Genomic DNA, 18,093 nt, shown 5'->3' on the forward strand with positions numbered 1-18,093 from the left:
GAGCGTCTTCGTCTCGTAGCGGCGCAGCTAGCACGGAGGTAAATCCAGGCAGGTGTCGTCTCGAGCCAACTTCGGCCGAGCAAGAATGACGAAGACGGACACGCGGTAGTCGGACCGACGTATCGGTATTTCCAACGAGAGAACGAGAAGAGACGACCGAGGGGGAGAGAGAGAAAAAAAAAGGAAGAAACGACACGAGGTACACGGTGGTAAGACAAGAGCGAAAGAAAGAGAAGAGGGAATAGCAAGCGCGAGCCGCGAGCTCGAAGAAGAATATAGCGGAAAGTTAAATGTTGCATGAGCTTCGAGGAAGAAGAACAGCGGCGAGATTCTCGGTATCGATTAACCCCCTGACGGAAATAACGTACGACCGGCAACGAACGAGCGATTTTTCGATCCTCGCGCTCGATCGCGAGAACAGCGACACCTCCGCCTCGGAATCCCAAAGAGGTGGACGCGTTATCTGCCGAAAGGATCGATCTCGGAGAATCTGTAAAAGGTAGCGGAGGGAAAAAGAGCTGGTAGGCGGAGAGACGGAGAGATTCGAGGGCAAGAAGCGGAAGCCTCGTGCCTGACGGTGAAGACCGCGCGCGACGTCTTCGACCGCGACGTCTCGTCGATATCCGTCGCGGGGACCGATACGCGCCGGTTTTTCCACGGAGAACGAGGCGGCGCGATATGGCCGAACAAAACGAGAAAGATCCTCGATTTGCCTCTATACTAGTTTTTCCGAGTAACGGAGCCGAGAGGCGCGTCGCGTTTAAAGGTACGAGACGAGACGTACCCGCGGAGGAGCAGAAAAGCCAGAGAAACGAGCCACTTGTCACCAGTTTACCGTGCTTTCCGGCCAAAGGAGTGTCGAACCCTTTTCAACCGGTCCGAACCGGTCGGCTGCCGATCGTTTTCGGCTTCTGCGCCTCTTTTTCTTCCTCTTCTTCTTCTTCTTCCACCGCCACTACCGGCGTCGCAGCTTCTTCCCAGGGATTCGCGGTGCTAACATTCCGGCGCTATAGCAGGGGACCTTCCTCGGCCAACGAATATCAACTTTCCCACACGGATCTCCTCGGGGAGCGCGCGTTCGAAACTCCGAGCCCGCCCTTCCTTTCCTTTCCTTTCCTTTCCTTTCGTTTCGTTTCGTTTCGTTTCGTTTCGTTTCGCGCGACAGTCTTATCGGGGAAGGAAGGGAAAGACGAGATGGACGCGTGGAAATTCGAGCGATTCTCGATCGGATCCGAGTGAATCGGATGGCGGGGCCCGCGGGGTCCGCGGCCGCGAGCCAAACTTTCCCACAACGAGCGTTTCGTCGCCCCCACTCGGTCCGTTCCCTTTTAAAGAGCGCGAGCCCTGCACGGGTTCGCGATCGGCCACGGCCGACGAGGGAGAGAAGAAAAGAGAGAGGACGTGACTCGCGCGCATCGCGGCCCATCGCGAGAACGAAGACGAAGGTAAAGAGAGAGGAGAGAGAGAGAGAGAGGAGCGACGTGGACCGAGTGGCACGGAAAGCTTTTTCTGAAATCACGGGACGACCCGTCCTTACCTCGCTACCCTTCTCCCTTTCTTCTCGTTCGTCTTCTCGCGACGCGCAGTCGGGCATCAATAATTTAACGCCCTGTCGTACCGATAAACCTGCACACCGCTCGACGGCCAACAACGAGGAAAAGGAAGAAGCCGAAGCGGAGGAGGGCGAGGGACAAGGCGCGCTCTCGGTTCGCGAGACCACTCGGAGAAAACCGAGGGAGAGAGAGGAAGCGGAGAGGAGAACACAGCGTCGTATCGCATACGAGCAGAAGAGAACCATCGTGTGGACATCGTGGATCAACCCGAGTTTCTTACGTCCGTTCGTTCACATATAGTCAGTGACGCGTCGCCCTCTCGCTCCCGCCTTCGCTACCTTGCCCTTTCTCCCTTTCCCTTTCCCTCTTCGATTACAAGCGGCAAGAAGCGGCAAGAAGCAGCATTACACGAGACACGCCGCGCCGACAAATCGACGGATTATGCCGGACGAGCGCCGACCCACCGGGAATAAATGAATTGGCTAACGACGCGAATCCTCTCGTTACTCGAACCCCGTCCCACGCCTCTCTCCTCTCCTCTCCGCAGGGGCCTTTCCTCGCCGAGTTTTCTCGCGGGTACGCCGCGATCCTCCGCGCGCCATCGCGCCGCGAGTCCAGAGAAAGCCCTCGATCCAGCAATCGCGGACAGCGGGTCAAACGCGCTGCGTCGCTAAACTGCGCCAGTTACCGCGTAAACTCGGCTAATGAATTCGACCAGAGGATTACGCCGCTGTCACTAACGATCCGGTAACCCCGAGATATTTCCATACGCAGTTTCGTGTCAACGAAGCTTATCAACTGCCCACGCGATAATGCCGGTATACATCGGACAGAAACAACGGAGGTCCACGCAGCGGATCGATCGTGTCTTTGGTAAAGCAGCTAACCGAGCCACTCGTAACTCACGGACTCGGCTAGCCCATTAAATACTCTTACGCAATCCGTAGGATCCGATAAATGGGATGTGCATTACCCTGCAACGTTTCCGCAGCCCTACAAGTACCGACGGGGATGTAAACGACGAAAGAAAAACTGCAAAGCTCATGTTTGCGAATCAATCCGATTCGTCCAAGATGAAATTCCTACCTGCCACTGCGTCATCGTGGTCGTGACGCGATCCCATTGCGGTGTTGCGGCTGAAAAATCGTGGAAATCCTCCCCGTCTAGGGGAGACAGCGCGCGTTAGGGGTGTGGACGAAAGGTACGGAAAACCCGCAAGTTCCGTCGTACGTTGCCTCGCGTCGCGGTTACACGGCGAACAACGAATCGGTACAACTGTAACGACTTCGTGCCCGGGAGAAAAAGAGAAGAATAGCAGGCAGGAGGAAATAACGTCTAATAAGCAGACGCGAGATCGAGGGAGGAACGCGATGATTTCCGATGCCGTGCCGAACGCGCGATATCTTTCGAATTCCTGGCGCAGCTTTAGCCTTCCCTCGTGGAAGCTTTCAGGAAGCGAGCTACTAATTAGCGATTACCACTCGTTCACGCGGCACTCGAGAAAGAATATAATTAGCACTCACCTTTGTGCCGATGCGCCGTGAAACCCTCGACCGGCCGAACCTGGCCTCTCGTAAAAAATCCGTAGAGCGTTCTCTTCGAAGAGTCATTCTCGACCTTCTCGTCGTTCGAACAGATGGAAAGAGGCACCACCGCGGTCCTGCTTTCCCGTGAGTGTGAAGAGGTACGCGACGACCTCTTCCTGTGCCGCTGCATCGACGAGCACTCTATCGTGGAAACGAGAACAAAATTAATGAACTTTTTGTCATTCCGAGTTTCCGTCCGATGCGCCTGCCAGAGGTTTTCGCTCCACGCAACTCGATCGGAACCGTTTAAATTTTATTCTTTCCCTTTTTCCTCTCGTTTTCCCTCTCCTCTCTTCTCCCTTGCCCCCCCTCGCGCCGTTGGATTTTCATCGCGTCCTCTGCACCGTAGAATCGTTTCTTTTCCTCTCGATGCCGATCGATCCCGCGATTGTTCCTCCCTTGGCGCTGCTTGAAAAGGCACAACATTTCCCTCTCGTTCGTTTTCATCCGTTTAAACGAACCTGGCGATTTCGTTCTCTCTTTTCCCTGTTTCTCGTTTCACGATGTTTCAGCCAGCGACGCGAGAAACGAGCCAAGATCATGAGCGATTACGCCTACGATAGGAGAGGCAGGAGAGAGCAGCAGAGACGAGGAGGAAACAGAGGCGACGACGAAGATTTCGACGAACTGGGAAGAAACACTATGCAACGTTTGGACAGCATACAAGACCCCGGGAAACGTTATCTGCTCAGAGAGTGCATAGGTTCCGGCGTGTGCGGAGACGTTTTCGAGGCTATCGATCAGCAAGCAGGTACAGTGTCGCGACACGCACCGTTCGATACACCTTTCAAATGCCGATTCTACGCGCGTGGTGCACGTTCACAGGGAACAAGAGGGTGGCCGTGAAGGTGCAGAAGCTCACTTCGGAATCGCAGTCGCTGATCGTGGAGGAGTACAAGGTGCTCCGAGATCTGGCGGCGCATCCGAATCTGCCGGACTTTTACGGGATTTACCGGCGAAGATCGGGCAAGAAGACCGAGTACGATCAAATATGGTTCGTGATGGAGGTAAGGCCCGATAGAACGAGTCGATCTTTGCCCGCGGGTTCGTCTCGCAGCCACGGTATAATCGCGCCCGACGTAGGTGTTATTTGCCTGGAGAACGTTTATATCGCGTTCGAGCATCGATTCCGAGATACACCCGTAACGCCGCTCCTCTAACATCGTAATTCTTCTGGGAAAGAAAAGAAAAGGGACGAAGAGGTGGAGGAGGAGGAGGAGGAGGGGGGGGAGAGGAAAGGAAAGAAAAGGAAAGAAAAGTGCGGAGACCGCGAACAGACACGGGAGAAGAGGAGCGAGGGTGGGGCCCGGGGGGTCGGGCGCAGGGGGTGGGTGAGGAGAAAGAGGGAAAGAAAAAAAGAAAAGAACGGAAGGCAACGGCGATGGAAGAGTTGCTGTACGTACCCATGCCAGGACCCGGAGGCAATTTCAAGCATTTGAGACGGTCGAATACACGGATAATTTACGACACGCGCGGCCATTAAACAATCATTAAACTCGTTCGTGTACGCAGGTGAGCCCTGGCACGTCGCGGCCCTAATTTACGGGTGGACCTCCTCGGTGCGCCCGAAATATTATTACTTATCTCAAGCAAAGCGTCGATATTCGATTTAACGCATACGCGTGCACGTTCAACCTTTCATGGTCCCTAAATACCAACGACGTACCTCCGTCTCTCTTCCCTTCCCTTCTTCGTTTATCGCGCTCAACGCGATCTTGCCGAACGCCACGTTATATTTACGAATGTTCCTACGTCGGAGCGAAATTGGTAATAGAGCGGTGTCGTGGATCGCTCGTTGCCGATGATTATACGCTTCTGCCTCGGCACCCCCTGCCTCCTCCCCCCCCCCCCCCCCGCGCGCGAGCATCGGGCACACGGGCAAAGAAACAGGTGTACAATAGACGCGGTGTGGCTGGATAGCGGACAAAGAAAATAACCACGATTTTGCAAGTCAATCGATCCCGGTAAAAAGCTCGGTAAACGTTCTCAAAGGCAAGACCAGAGCGAACGGACCGGGAGAGAACGGGAGGCGAGGACCGAGCTGGAAAAGAGGAGGACGACACGCAACGACAATGTGCCAAAGATTTATCGCCGATGGTATTTCATATCGTATCGCGGGCAGGTTTTACGGGCACCGTATAGACGAACTTTTCGTGCAGCTCTCGATGCGCTTTCGCCCGAAAGAATGCATCGACCGCGTGCATCGCGTGCTTGCTCCGTCCGCTTAAAGCTCGTACCGTACGGCTAAATGCCTCCCCGTCCGGATTCATCGGGGCCACGAAACCCTTACACGGACGAATTTACCGGGACGTGATTCAAATTTAATCGCGGCTTTTACACGAGCTTTCGCCCGCCCGGGATAAAGCCGGGATCGATCCGGGATAAATCCGGTATAAATCCGGGATCCAGGATCGAGACACGCGGAGGAACCGTGACGCGCAGTACCAGATGTCGAGATCGCGCCGGCAATTACGCGCAATCTCGCGGAAAATTAAGCTCCGTCTCGAGTAGCACGATTTAAATCGCTTCCGCAATTTCGCGACCTACGAAACAGCGACGCAAATCGAAGATTGCTTTCCGTAAACTAACGATTACGATATAATTCGAGGAACAAGTACGCCGGAGTGACTCACTCGTGTATCTTAACGCCGCTTTTACGATCGCGCTACTTTCGGCTACCTATCCGAATGGAAAGCTACCAGGCCACGATGTTCTATCGCCGCTGTATCACGAGACCGTGGTACACGTACGCGGTATCATCGCGTGCGAGTGGCACGGTTAATTCGCATTTTCCGAGAGAAAACGCGACGACGAGGATCAATGATCGTTCCTATCGCGTGGTTGCAGCTCTGCGAGGGTGGGACAGCCATGGACCTCGTGCATGGCCTGCTGGCCATGAACAAGAAGCTGCGCGAGGAACACATCGGCTTCATCCTGAAGGAAGTGATCCAGGTAAATCTCGCGAAACGCAGGTGGACGAAGCGCTCGAAACATCGCGATCTCGCGGTACCTCTTGTGAGCAAAATCTTCCTTGCGTCGCTTTCGAGCGAGCATTCGACGAAACACGAAACGGGGAAGAAGGAACGGAGGAAGAAAGGGCGGACCGAGCTAGTTCGTGCCATATTGCCGATTCGGCGTCGTCGTCGCGACGGGGTAATTCGCGAGTCTGCGAGTAGGCGGAAAATCGGTGGCGCATGGGAAGGACGGCGAAAGACGCGCGTCAATGGGTCGCATTCCACGGGGTATAAATTACAAATAAGACAGGCGAGATAGCTCGCTAATTAACCTGCTCGCAAATGAAAGGCTGCCCGCTGGTTCACCCTTCTCCGCACAACCGTCTCTCTCGCCGGGTGCATCCAACGAAGATCAAGAGCGCGAGGACTTCCGTCCCGTTCTCCTCCGACGCGTACTCGCGTCCCTCCGTGTCCGCGCGAGATGGCCGCGTTGCAACAGTCAAGGACGGTAGAACCCGAAGGATAAGCCGAGGGATAAGCGAGAGTCGCGACACGGACGAATCGCGAACGTTTCCCGCTTCGAGCTCTGTAATTTTAGCAGGGATAGGATTCGCTCGGTCACAATGGGATAATGCTCCGTAATTCCGCTCTCTTTCCTCGCGGAATATAATTTACCTTAATATCGTACGAGACGTTTCTCCGACTCCGTGCCTTCTGCGGGCGTCGCGGTCCGCGGAACAACCGCGGAAACGAAACAAACACGAGGAAACGATTAGAAAAAAATACTGGACACACCAGAGTGGACGGGTGTCATTTACGCGTCAAACGTTGCAACCTGATCGGCGCCGAGGGTAAAACGCGCGTTTCCGTTTCGAATCGTGCGTCGTTTCCTTTCCGTTCGGTATACCCGATACGCGGTCGCGGTTCGCGGCTCGGTTTCCCTGCAAAAACACCGGGACCGCGTAAAATCGATGGGTTCTGCTAATTATCCTCGCCGTGAGAACTTCGTGAACCTGATCCCTCAAACCTCGATGAACTCGCGCGTGAATACTTCCTATCTTCGACGGTTCTCATCGATACCCTCCGCGTTTACGGACCCATTCACCTGTCGGCTATTCGTGCCTTCCATTAACAAAAAGGTAGCATCGATCGAACTATCGTCCAAACGTTAATCGCGTTAATCGCGTCTCTGTCGTGTGTCTCGTACGTTTCGCGAAAAGTGATTTTCATCTTGGCAGATCGATTTCCGATCGAACGCGATTATCGAGGAACACGGAGGAATGGTTTTTGGAGTATACACCGTACACGTGTAGGATTTCCTGCGTTCTTCGTTCTTCTCCTCCTCTTTGTCTCTCTCTCTCTCCGCTCGTCTTACCATCCTTTCTCGTAAAGTGCACGCAACCCCTTCTTCTTCTTCTTCTCCTCGGACGTCGCCTTCTTGTTCGCGTTGGTACGTGTTCCATGGACCCAGTAGCGATTCGTCCACGGTCGCTCGTGCGGTAAATCAGGCCACGTTGACGTTTAATGCCGGCAAATTACACGCGAAATAAATGCTCACGAAGAACGAGGTACCGGTGTCTACTCTCCCGACGAAATCGCGCTTGCGAGCAGCGAAAAGAGAAGAAAGTCGAGCCGGAGATATTCGATCGCGCTTTGTCCAGCCTTCGTCTACACGTTCTCTTTCGAATCTTAACGGGCTACCATGTGTTTCTCAGGCGCTGATTTATCTGCACGAGAACAACGTGATACACCGTGACATTCGCGGCAGCAACATCGTGCTTACCAAAGAGGGAGAAGTGAAGATGGTCGATTTTGGGCTATCAAGAATGTGTCAAGGTGAACTGGGAAAGAGAGCTGTATCACGAGACCGTGGTACACGTACGCGGTATCATCGCGTGCGAGTGGCACGGTTAATTCGCATTTTCCGAGAGAAAACGCGACGACGAGGATCAATGATCGTTCCTATCGCGTGGTTGCAGCTCTGCGAGGGTGGGACAGCCATGGACCTCGTGCATGGCCTGCTGGCCATGAACAAGAAGCTGCGCGAGGAACACATCGGCTTCATCCTGAAGGAAGTGATCCAGGTAAATCTCGCGAAACGCAGGTGGACGAAGCGCTCGAAACATCGCGATCTCGCGGTACCTCTTGTGAGCAAAATCTTCCTTGCGTCGCTTTCGAGCGAGCATTCGACGAAACACGAAACGGGGAAGAAGGAACGGAGGAAGAAAGGGCGGACCGAGCTAGTTCGTGCCATATTGCCGATTCGGCGTCGTCGTCGCGACGGGGTAATTCGCGAGTCTGCGAGTAGGCGGAAAATCGGTGGCGCATGGGAAGGACGGCGAAAGACGCGCGTCAATGGGTCGCATTCCACGGGGTATAAATTACAAATAAGACAGGCGAGATAGCTCGCTAATTAACCTGCTCGCAAATGAAAGGCTGCCCGCTGGTTCACCCTTCTCCGCACAACCGTCTCTCTCGCCGGGTGCATCCAACGAAGATCAAGAGCGCGAGGACTTCCGTCCCGTTCTCCTCCGACGCGTACTCGCGTCCCTCCGTGTCCGCGCGAGATGGCCGCGTTGCAACAGTCAAGGACGGTAGAACCCGAAGGATAAGCCGAGGGATAAGCGAGAGTCGCGACACGGACGAATCGCGAACGTTTCCCGCTTCGAGCTCTGTAATTTTAGCAGGGATAGGATTCGCTCGGTCACAATGGGATAATGCTCCGTAATTCCGCTCTCTTTCCTCGCGGAATATAATTTACCTTAATATCGTACGAGACGTTTCTCCGACTCCGTGCCTTCTGCGGGCGTCGCGGTCCGCGGAACAACCGCGGAAACGAAACAAACACGAGGAAACGATTAGAAAAAAATACTGGACACACCAGAGTGGACGGGTGTCATTTACGCGTCAAACGTTGCAACCTGATCGGCGCCGAGGGTAAAACGCGCGTTTCCGTTTCGAATCGTGCGTCGTTTCCTTTCCGTTCGGTATACCCGATACGCGGTCGCGGTTCGCGGCTCGGTTTCCCTGCAAAAACACCGGGACCGCGTAAAATCGATGGGTTCTGCTAATTATCCTCGCCGTGAGAACTTCGTGAACCTGATCCCTCAAACCTCGATGAACTCGCGCGTGAATACTTCCTATCTTCGACGGTTCTCATCGATACCCTCCGCGTTTACGGACCCATTCACCTGTCGGCTATTCGTGCCTTCCATTAACAAAAAGGTAGCATCGATCGAACTATCGTCCAAACGTTAATCGCGTTAATCGCGTCTCTGTCGTGTGTCTCGTACGTTTCGCGAAAAGTGATTTTCATCTTGGCAGATCGATTTCCGATCGAACGCGATTATCGAGGAACACGGAGGAATGGTTTTTGGAGTATACACCGTACACGTGTAGGATTTCCTGCGTTCTTCGTTCTTCTCCTCCTCTTTGTCTCTCTCTCTCTCCGCTCGTCTTACCATCCTTTCTCGTAAAGTGCACGCAACCCCTTCTTCTTCTTCTTCTCCTCGGACGTCGCCTTCTTGTTCGCGTTGGTACGTGTTCCATGGACCCAGTAGCGATTCGTCCACGGTCGCTCGTGCGGTAAATCAGGCCACGTTGACGTTTAATGCCGGCAAATTACACGCGAAATAAATGCTCACGAAGAACGAGGTACCGGTGTCTACTCTCCCGACGAAATCGCGCTTGCGAGCAGCGAAAAGAGAAGAAAGTCGAGCCGGAGATATTCGATCGCGCTTTGTCCAGCCTTCGTCTACACGTTCTCTTTCGAATCTTAACGGGCTACCATGTGTTTCTCAGGCGCTGATTTATCTGCACGAGAACAACGTGATACACCGTGACATTCGCGGCAGCAACATCGTGCTTACCAAAGAGGGAGAAGTGAAGATGGTCGATTTTGGGCTATCAAGAATGTGTCAAGGTGAACTGGGAAAGAGATACACGTGCATAGGATCGCCCAGTTGGATGGCACCGGAAGTAGCCATGAGCAAGGGGACCAGTTCCAGCGACGGATACGGAAACAGAGCCGACGTCTGGGCGATCGGGATCACGGCGATCGAGCTGGCAGACGGGAAGCCCCCGTTTCAAGACATGCATCCCACCAGAGCCTTGTTCCAAATCGTTCGCAATCCTCCCCCCAATTTGTACAGGCCGTCCAACTGGTCGCAAAATTTCAACGACTTCATCGGCGAGTACGTTTCCCGCGCTAACGAGTACCTCTGTCACGCGTGTCTCGCGTACTTTCTCATCGATGATACCGTTCGATACGTTCCTACCTGGTTACAGATGTCTCGAGAAAAACCCAGACAACAGGCCGTTCATGGCGGAAATAGCAGAGCATCCCTTCCTAGCCGACTTGCCTCAGAACGATTACCTGGTAATGCTACGAAACGGTGCGAATTTTGCGAAAGAATTTTGCGATAACGCGAACGATGCTTGCAGCTAACTCAAGAGATCAAGGTACTGATGATGGACGCCTGTGCGAGGGGTAAACAGGAGAGGAAGGCGGAAGTAATTGTTCGTAAAGGTTTCTTGAAGGTAAAGTTCCGAGTAAGATCAAACGGATCCTCTGGAACCTATGTTCATGGAAGACCTGGCCGCGCTCGAGAACCTCACGGAGGACACGATTTTGGACGAACTGCACGAGAGATTGCGGCAAGGTTACTACCACAGTTTTATCGGCGATATCCTTTTGATCTTAAATCCAAACGAACAGCAGGACATTTACGGGTCGGATGTAAGAATCGTTCGCCGAACGAACCCGTCCAGCGAGATCCCGTTAAATTCAATTCTCTCGTTGATTCCAGTATCATACGAAGTATCAGTTCAAGTCGCGGTCGGATAACGCGCCTCACATATACTCCGTAGCTGATAGCGCGTATCAGGACGTGCTGCACAACGAGGAGGCTCAGCACGTTCTGTTCGCCGGCGAGAGTAACTCCGGGAAAACGACCAACATGATGTATCTCATCGAACACCTCATGTACCTGGGAAAAGTAAGCGATTATCAGCAAAGTGTAAACAGAGGAAGCCAGCATGCGACAGGTGTTTGTTCGTTTGATTTCAGAGCTTGCAAGACATTGGAGCAAGATTAATACGAGCTATCAAAGTGATTCACGCTTTCAGTAACGCTGCCACACCCCTAAATCCAAACTCGACCAGATGTGTGTTAGAAATACAGACCACGTACGGATCTTCCGGGAAAGCCTCCGGCGGCATATTTTGGTTATATCAGCTAGAAAAATGGCGCGTTTCTACCCGCGACAGGTTAAGATCGGGTCTGCTATTTACGCTAGCGCGCATTAGGTTGCTCTATTACCGGATTTCGTGCAGCTAGAACTAGCAATTTACTCTCGTGTATTAGATTTCGAGATTGCGTTGCAACTTTGCCCGTAGATCTAATCGTACGTTTATCGATTGGCCACGGTAGTCACGAGATAAATCTCCTCGACAGAAATCAATCGAATTTCCACGTGTTGTACTACTTCTACGACGGCCTCGACAGCACGAGCAAGTTGAAGCAGTATCATCTACCACCGGGAAGGAGGTTGCGTTACCTCAGGATAAGCGAGAAGGGAACGGAACGGAAGCGATCGTTCAAGGTTCGTAACGATCCACGCGGCAACGTGGTGAAGTTCGAGGAACTGAAGGAAAATCTGAAAATCTTGGAAATGGAGGAATATTACGAAACGATCTGGAAGATACTCGCTGCGATCTTGATTCTCGGGGAAATTCGATTCGTGGAAGGGAACAATGGAGAAGCTGACATGGATAACAATGACGCGGCGACCAAAGGTATTAGCATCGGCGTAGAATATTTCTATCTCGACCACGGTGATGGATAATTCGACTATTTTTCCATGTTCCAGTCGCACAGCTCCTCGAGCTGGACGAGAAGAAATTTATCTGGGCGTTGCTGAATTACTGCTTGATCGTGAAGGGAAGCGTCATACGCAGGAAACACAGCTGCGACGAAGCGAAAGACGCGAGGGACGTATTAGCCAACACGATCTATCAGCGATTAACCGATTGGATAATAAACACTATCAACCATAAATTTACGGTCACGCGGTCTTTATTGTGAGTTTCGAAACGAGGCTGACTAACCATTCGGAATTATCTAAAACGCCTGTGCCTTTTAGCGGTGACAAATATGCGATTAACGTAATGGACCTCTTCGGATTCGAGTGTTTCTCGGTAAATCGGCTGGAGCAGTTAATAGTGAACACGATGAACGAACAGATGCAGTGCTATTACAATCAAAGGGTGTTCGCTTGGGAAATGGTAAGGTCTGGCGAAACTAGCCTATTCGTAAGCGGATAACGTTCCAATCTCTTATGATCTTGGCCCGTAGCAAGAGCAAGAGGAAGAGGAAATACCCATGCAGCGTTTGCACTTTTACGACAACAAAGATGCGATAGACAGGCTACTGAGCAAAGACAGAGGCTTATTCACCACGATCGACGAGGCGTCGAAGAACACGCTCGATTACCAATACGTGATAAACAAGATCCGGCAACGATCGGATAGTATTTACATAAAAGCAGTGAGTTCTCACGAATTTACCGTCGCTCATTATACAGGAAAGTTGCTTTACGACGCTAGCGAGATTGCCGAGAAGAATCGAGACTTTGTCCCGCCGGAAATGATCGAAACGCTCAGGCTGTCGACCATCGAGACCGTGAAAGAGTTGTTCACGAACAAGCTGACGAAGGCCGGAAGCTTGACCGTGGTCGTTGAATGTCCGAAAGTTGCGGAGACCACGACCACCAAAGGCAAATGGGGCGCGCTGATGCAGGAGACGTCGAAACCGAGGGTGAGATTGCTTAATAACATTTCAATTTTTATCGTTAGGCAAGAAAAATCGCGAAACGAGGTAGACAGTGATCTGACGAGATGGATAGATCGAAATGCGGAAACCGTGATTATTTGCCGATTATTTTGCAAACAGAGGTATAACACCGCATCCAGGGGACAATTCTCCCAGTCACGGAAAATGAGAACCTGCGCGTCCACCTTTAAATCCGTCAGCCTGGAAATCCTTAAGAACCTTTCGATAGGCGGTGGAAGTGGTGGCATTCATTTCGTCAGGTGTATAAGATCCGATCTCGAAGGTGCGCCTCGCGGTTTTTATCGGGACGTTGTCAGGCAACAGATCAGAGCGCTGGCTGTTCTTGACACTGCCAAAGCCAGGCAACGCGGCTACCCGCACAGGATACCTTTCCCAGAGTTTCTTCGAAGGTAGATTACTGCTCGGATACCCTTGAAATTATCTTGTCCGTCGATGCGAGAGTATTCTTAACCCTTAGGTATCAATTCCTGGCGTTCGATTTCGACGAGAACGTCGAGATAACCAAGGACAATTGCCGGCTGCTACTGATCAGGCTAAAGATGGAGGGCTGGATAATCGGGAAGACGAAAGTGTTTCTAAAGTATTACAACGAGGAATACCTCTCGCGCTTGTACGAGACACAGGTGAAAAAGATCGTAAAGGTGCAATGTATGATGAGAGCGTTCTTAGCGAAGAAAAGCATGGCGTCGAAGATCACGAATATAAGGAAAGATCTTGGTAGGTAGACTGATCGTCGAGAGAAGGAAAATTGGGTGCGAGCCGATTCCCCGATTCGCCGCGTCTTTCGCTTTTTGAGAGGCTCGTACTTTTTCCATTCGTGACGAGAAATTTAACGGGAATTGTTTCAGTGAAGAAAGCGTCCCTAAAGAGGAAGGAGACGGTGGAGCTATCGGAAGACCAGGCAGCGATAATGATTCAGAAAGGTAGGAAGAGGATGGATGGTGGTGGCGAAGGGAGAATGAGATTTGCTTTTTGACGAGCCTGATAGTCGCTATTGTCTCATGTCCGATTATTCGTTCGCGATGCTTTCACGATTTTCACTCGTTTAATCGAACCGATGTGTTTACATGGAAAACAGCGTACAGGGGTCACGTGGTGAGGAAGGAGACGGCGCCTCTTCTTGGGAAGGAGAAGATGGGTCCGGAGACGATAGACATGATGAAATTCTACAGCAGCAAATGGAGGTCGAAGAGCATGTTCCAAGTCCTCCTACGGTACCGTGCAGCCCGCTATCAAGACCTCGTGCATTTTTCGCAACAAGTGAGTAGTGGTGGTCGCGTGAGAAAGGATTGGCTTTCGCTGCGGAGAGAAATTTCACTGGATATTTTTCTGCAACAGGTGCATCTATTCAATCAGGCGATGATAGCATCTCTCACAGCGACGAATGATCAAATATCTATAGATAAAGTAGATTCGAACATCTCGTCATCCGCATACTTAGGCCAGTTGAAACCACCCCAAGTGCACAAGTTACCTTTCAATTTTTATCATGACTTTCCTTTTCCCGTCATGGCAATGGAACTGAAAGGTTTTAGGTGAGTGGATTTCACGTTGGCCCGATGTCAGTGTCTTTTCCTTTTTCGCATTAGCCGTAGTTAGTATAAGGAATCCCACCAATGGTGCCAAATCGATAGCAAAGCTTAGACAAGAAAAATTGTTCTAATAAAATTAGTGTCGACCCTCGTCACTAGACGTCGTTCGCCATTAATCGTATCGTATGTAGTTGTCGCATAGTTTTCTGTGCCTTGGTCGCGCTTTGTTGCGTAACTTGTCCGTAAGAAAGACACACTAGGACAAAAATACAACGATACCTGCGTTCATATTTTTATTCATGTCTCTTGCTTCTTTCTTTTCTACGTGTACCGTGTTGCAATTTTTGTATGCGCTCTGTTTTGTCATTATTTTTCATTCTCCGTTGTGTGCCGTCTCTACCTCGAAGTAAGAGTCGCTTAAGAACTCTTCGGAGACTTATGGCGTCAACTGAGAAATACGTTCTCGCAGATCCGCGTCATCGGCGTCTGACGACGAGCACGAAGCCTGGGACGCGCCATTACGGAGAAAAACAGAGCCGTGGGCCAACAGGAACAGTCGTACCAGAGGTGCCTATTACATTTTGTTTCGTCCAATCGGAAGTGCATCGACACGCTTTTACCCACGCGAGAACGGAATCCCATTTTTTAATACCTCTTTCGCGCATCTCAAATATCGCTCTCCTTTCTATTTGCCCGATTCCAGTTCGTCGACTACGCATACAGAGTGTGCACGGAAATCGAGTCTCCCAAATGAAAATCAACGATCACACCTCCCGTGACACTCTGTGTACGTAATTCGACCGACTCGACGCGGTTTCATCGAACTCGTCTCGTAAGATTATTTCGCTCAAGTAATGCGAAAATAATACGAAAATAACACGAGAGAAAAAAGAAAAATATAAAATCTCGATTGCCTGAGCCGAGTGGCGACTCTTTTCCTCGAAGAGAACTCACTCCCACATCGGATTGCTCTGCATTTTTCAGACGTCGAGGTTCAAACAACGAACTCGCCACATCGAGTGGCGCAGTCGACCGAGGGGCAGAGTCTGATCGACACTCCGTTTTCCAGAGACCCGAATATCTCGGTCCGATGTCCTCCAGACGAGTCGTCCCAAAGCAGAATGGATAACTTTGGCTCGCAACGTCCATCGAGCAGCCATAGTCCCGTACCACCTGCTAACGCTCATAATCCTCGCTCAGTAAGTCTCACTAAACCACTCGTCGATCACTCGATCCACTGTCTTTTCTCTCTTACTTCTCCTATATTCGCGGCAATATCTCGTGGCCATCTCGCTTTCCAGAATTACGATAGTACCGGATCGATACGCTCTAGAAAACACGCACCGCCTCCACCTCTTCCGTTTAATCAATCGCTACCACCCCCGACGCGCAGCTCCGACAATTATAGCTCAGATTTTCGAAGTAAAAGCACCATAGACATTTCCAGCCACGAATGGGAACACGAGGATAAAACTAACAGGAGTAGCGGCAATAATAATCGGTGCGAACACGCCACGTTAAGCTGAATTTTCGTTAGCAAACCAGTCTCGATGATGTTACTCCCGCTTGTCTTTCTGTCTTCGTTTCAGTATCAATCCGATTCAGGAATTGCAGATGATAGGTCGTAAGAGCAACTACGACAGCAACGAAGACACCGACGAGCCACCGTTTAATTTCCAGGTAAGACAAAACGAAGAGGTGCGTGTATAGACGCGTAAGAAAGTAACGAGACTAATTATCCGCTTGATCAGGCGATGTTGAGGAAAACGAGTCATCACAGAGCATCCATGAAGCGAACCCCGGTCTACGATAGCTATTCCTATTCTCCGTCGCCACTGCCAGGTACAGGATACCGCGGGAATCGCGAGAACGAGTCGAACGTTGTCTACAAAAGCGGAGGTAGTCGCAGAGACTCTCCCGAGTGGAGTCCCAACGAGATGGTGAGAATGTCTGAGAAATACGCGAAAGAGGCAGCCTGGGGAGAAGATCGAACGGGCAACGCGGGCCAAAGCAACGCTGCCTCCGAGAGCGTGACCGCGGAAATTGCACCGGGAATCGTTATCGAAGGTTACGTGGCCGAATTGTAAAATTCGTGTCCGCGACGGAAACTCCTTATGTATCGAACCAGCGTAAAAACTGGACCAGTTGGAATTGCTAATATCGCGAGAAAAAAAAAAAAAAAAGAGAAGCCTGCAAGGTACCTGTAGCTGTCCCGACGGAAACAAATGCACGACTCGTATGATTTGAAAGATCGATACCTAATTTACCATTATTGCTGACTCGGAGAGAAATCTTTTTATCCACAAATATGTAAATACGTATTTTTGGTATTTTTTTAATGCTTTTCTTTCTTCTCCCTTTTTGAATAGAAGCTGTCGAGGCGTTTCGCCGGTGAACTTCTTTTGTAACTTTCATTCGCTCCTCGAGCGACCGTGATGTCGGAATTTTTGTCCAATGTACAATAATTTTCATCGAACGATTCGTTTTCCCGCGTGCCTGTCTTCTCCAACAGTTAGCAATGCTCCTTGCCGATGTACAATACTTGTTCATTATTTTTAATTTCGCCACACACAAACACACTTTCACTTTAACGATACAAACGATAACAGCAATCGCGAGAAAACGCTTCTTTTTCTTTTACCAAAGGGGAAAAATTACAATACACGAAATTGTCGAAGAATTCACACGATGCAAAAGGAACTTAAGGGGTTGTGTTTCAGTTCACCTTCATACCCTTTCATCAGTCGCAACGATGCTCACTAACGAAACAATCGAATTGTTGTCAAAAATTCCACCCTGCACGATCGGTTTTACAATATTACATAGCACGAATCTCCCCCTCACTTTTACGTAGTACATAGTATTTATAAAATTTCAACCGACTGATGCACGATTGTCAAGATCATTTTAAAGAATAAAGAGTCAAAGAAGAACGGGGTGACTTGATTTTTTAAACCACGTTCCTATTCTTCGCAACGAACGCGACCATAAATTTGCAAAGAAACGGAAAAGATACTTTGTCATAAGTTAAACGTTTATTTATATCTTTTTCTTCATAAAAATTTAGTTAATACAACAATAAAAATACTTTACGCTATACAGCGTGATACTGGCCATCGATAATCACTATAGAAGCTATATTTACAACAAGAATATATATATATATATATAAAATACAAGAGAAAGAAAACAACTGTCGCCAATAAGACGATTAGACATACTGTATTAACCCTTTGCACTCGAGAGGTGACCCTCAGTCATCATTTCATAAAATTTGGAAGACAGATATTAATTAACCCCTTGGCTACCGTGGGCGCATATACGCGCTCAGAAATTTTGCTTTTGTGACACGGAAGGCGCATGTAAGCGCTCTTAATATTTTATCCATAATTAAATAAACACGTTAAATTTTTAATTTTTATAGTAGCTATTCGGTCCATAATACAAAGAAATAAATAATATTGTCGGTTTTTAGTGAAATACAATTTTTTGATCATTGAAATACGTTTTCACAAAAACGCATCTCTATCCAAAATTTTGCCGTTCTCGAAGGACATTGTAAATGAATTCCTACCCGTGTGATACGACCGGTGCGTTTCAAAGTCTGCCGTAGCC

The 18,093-nt window shown here is 50.3% G+C and overlaps 1 protein-coding gene across 1 annotated transcript in view; it reads left to right on the forward strand.

Annotated features, from left to right (window-relative positions):
* The window catches only part of ninaC (STKc_myosinIII_N_like and MYSc_Myo21 domain-containing protein ninaC), an 18,485-nt gene extending 1,130 nt beyond the window's left edge, over nucleotides 1-17,355 (forward strand). The window contains 23 exon segments of the mRNA XM_017898600.1: nucleotides 3,652-3,890; nucleotides 3,965-4,146; nucleotides 5,987-6,091; nucleotides 9,895-10,286; nucleotides 10,381-10,471; nucleotides 10,537-10,635; nucleotides 10,637-10,831; nucleotides 10,902-11,090; nucleotides 11,162-11,361; nucleotides 11,549-11,889; nucleotides 11,964-12,174; nucleotides 12,237-12,378; nucleotides 12,449-12,910; nucleotides 13,046-13,335; nucleotides 13,404-13,663; nucleotides 13,795-13,869; nucleotides 14,025-14,206; nucleotides 14,285-14,481; nucleotides 14,948-15,045; nucleotides 15,463-15,677; nucleotides 15,780-15,979; nucleotides 16,068-16,158; nucleotides 16,230-17,355. Coding sequence (XP_017754089.1) covers nucleotides 3,680-3,890; nucleotides 3,965-4,146; nucleotides 5,987-6,091; nucleotides 9,895-10,286; nucleotides 10,381-10,471; nucleotides 10,537-10,635; nucleotides 10,637-10,831; nucleotides 10,902-11,090; nucleotides 11,162-11,361; nucleotides 11,549-11,889; nucleotides 11,964-12,174; nucleotides 12,237-12,378; nucleotides 12,449-12,910; nucleotides 13,046-13,335; nucleotides 13,404-13,663; nucleotides 13,795-13,869; nucleotides 14,025-14,206; nucleotides 14,285-14,481; nucleotides 14,948-15,045; nucleotides 15,463-15,677; nucleotides 15,780-15,979; nucleotides 16,068-16,158; nucleotides 16,230-16,565 — 4,764 coding nt within the window. The 5' untranslated portion in view covers nucleotides 3,652-3,679 and the 3' untranslated portion in view covers nucleotides 16,566-17,355.
* Nucleotides 17,356-18,093: the final 738 nt, after the last annotated feature.

Source organism: Eufriesea mexicana, unplaced genomic scaffold, assembly GCF_001483705.2.
Source record: "Eufriesea mexicana isolate 0111107269 unplaced genomic scaffold, ASM148370v2 scaffold654, whole genome shotgun sequence".
Lineage (NCBI taxonomy): Eukaryota > Metazoa > Arthropoda > Insecta > Hymenoptera > Apidae > Eufriesea > Eufriesea mexicana.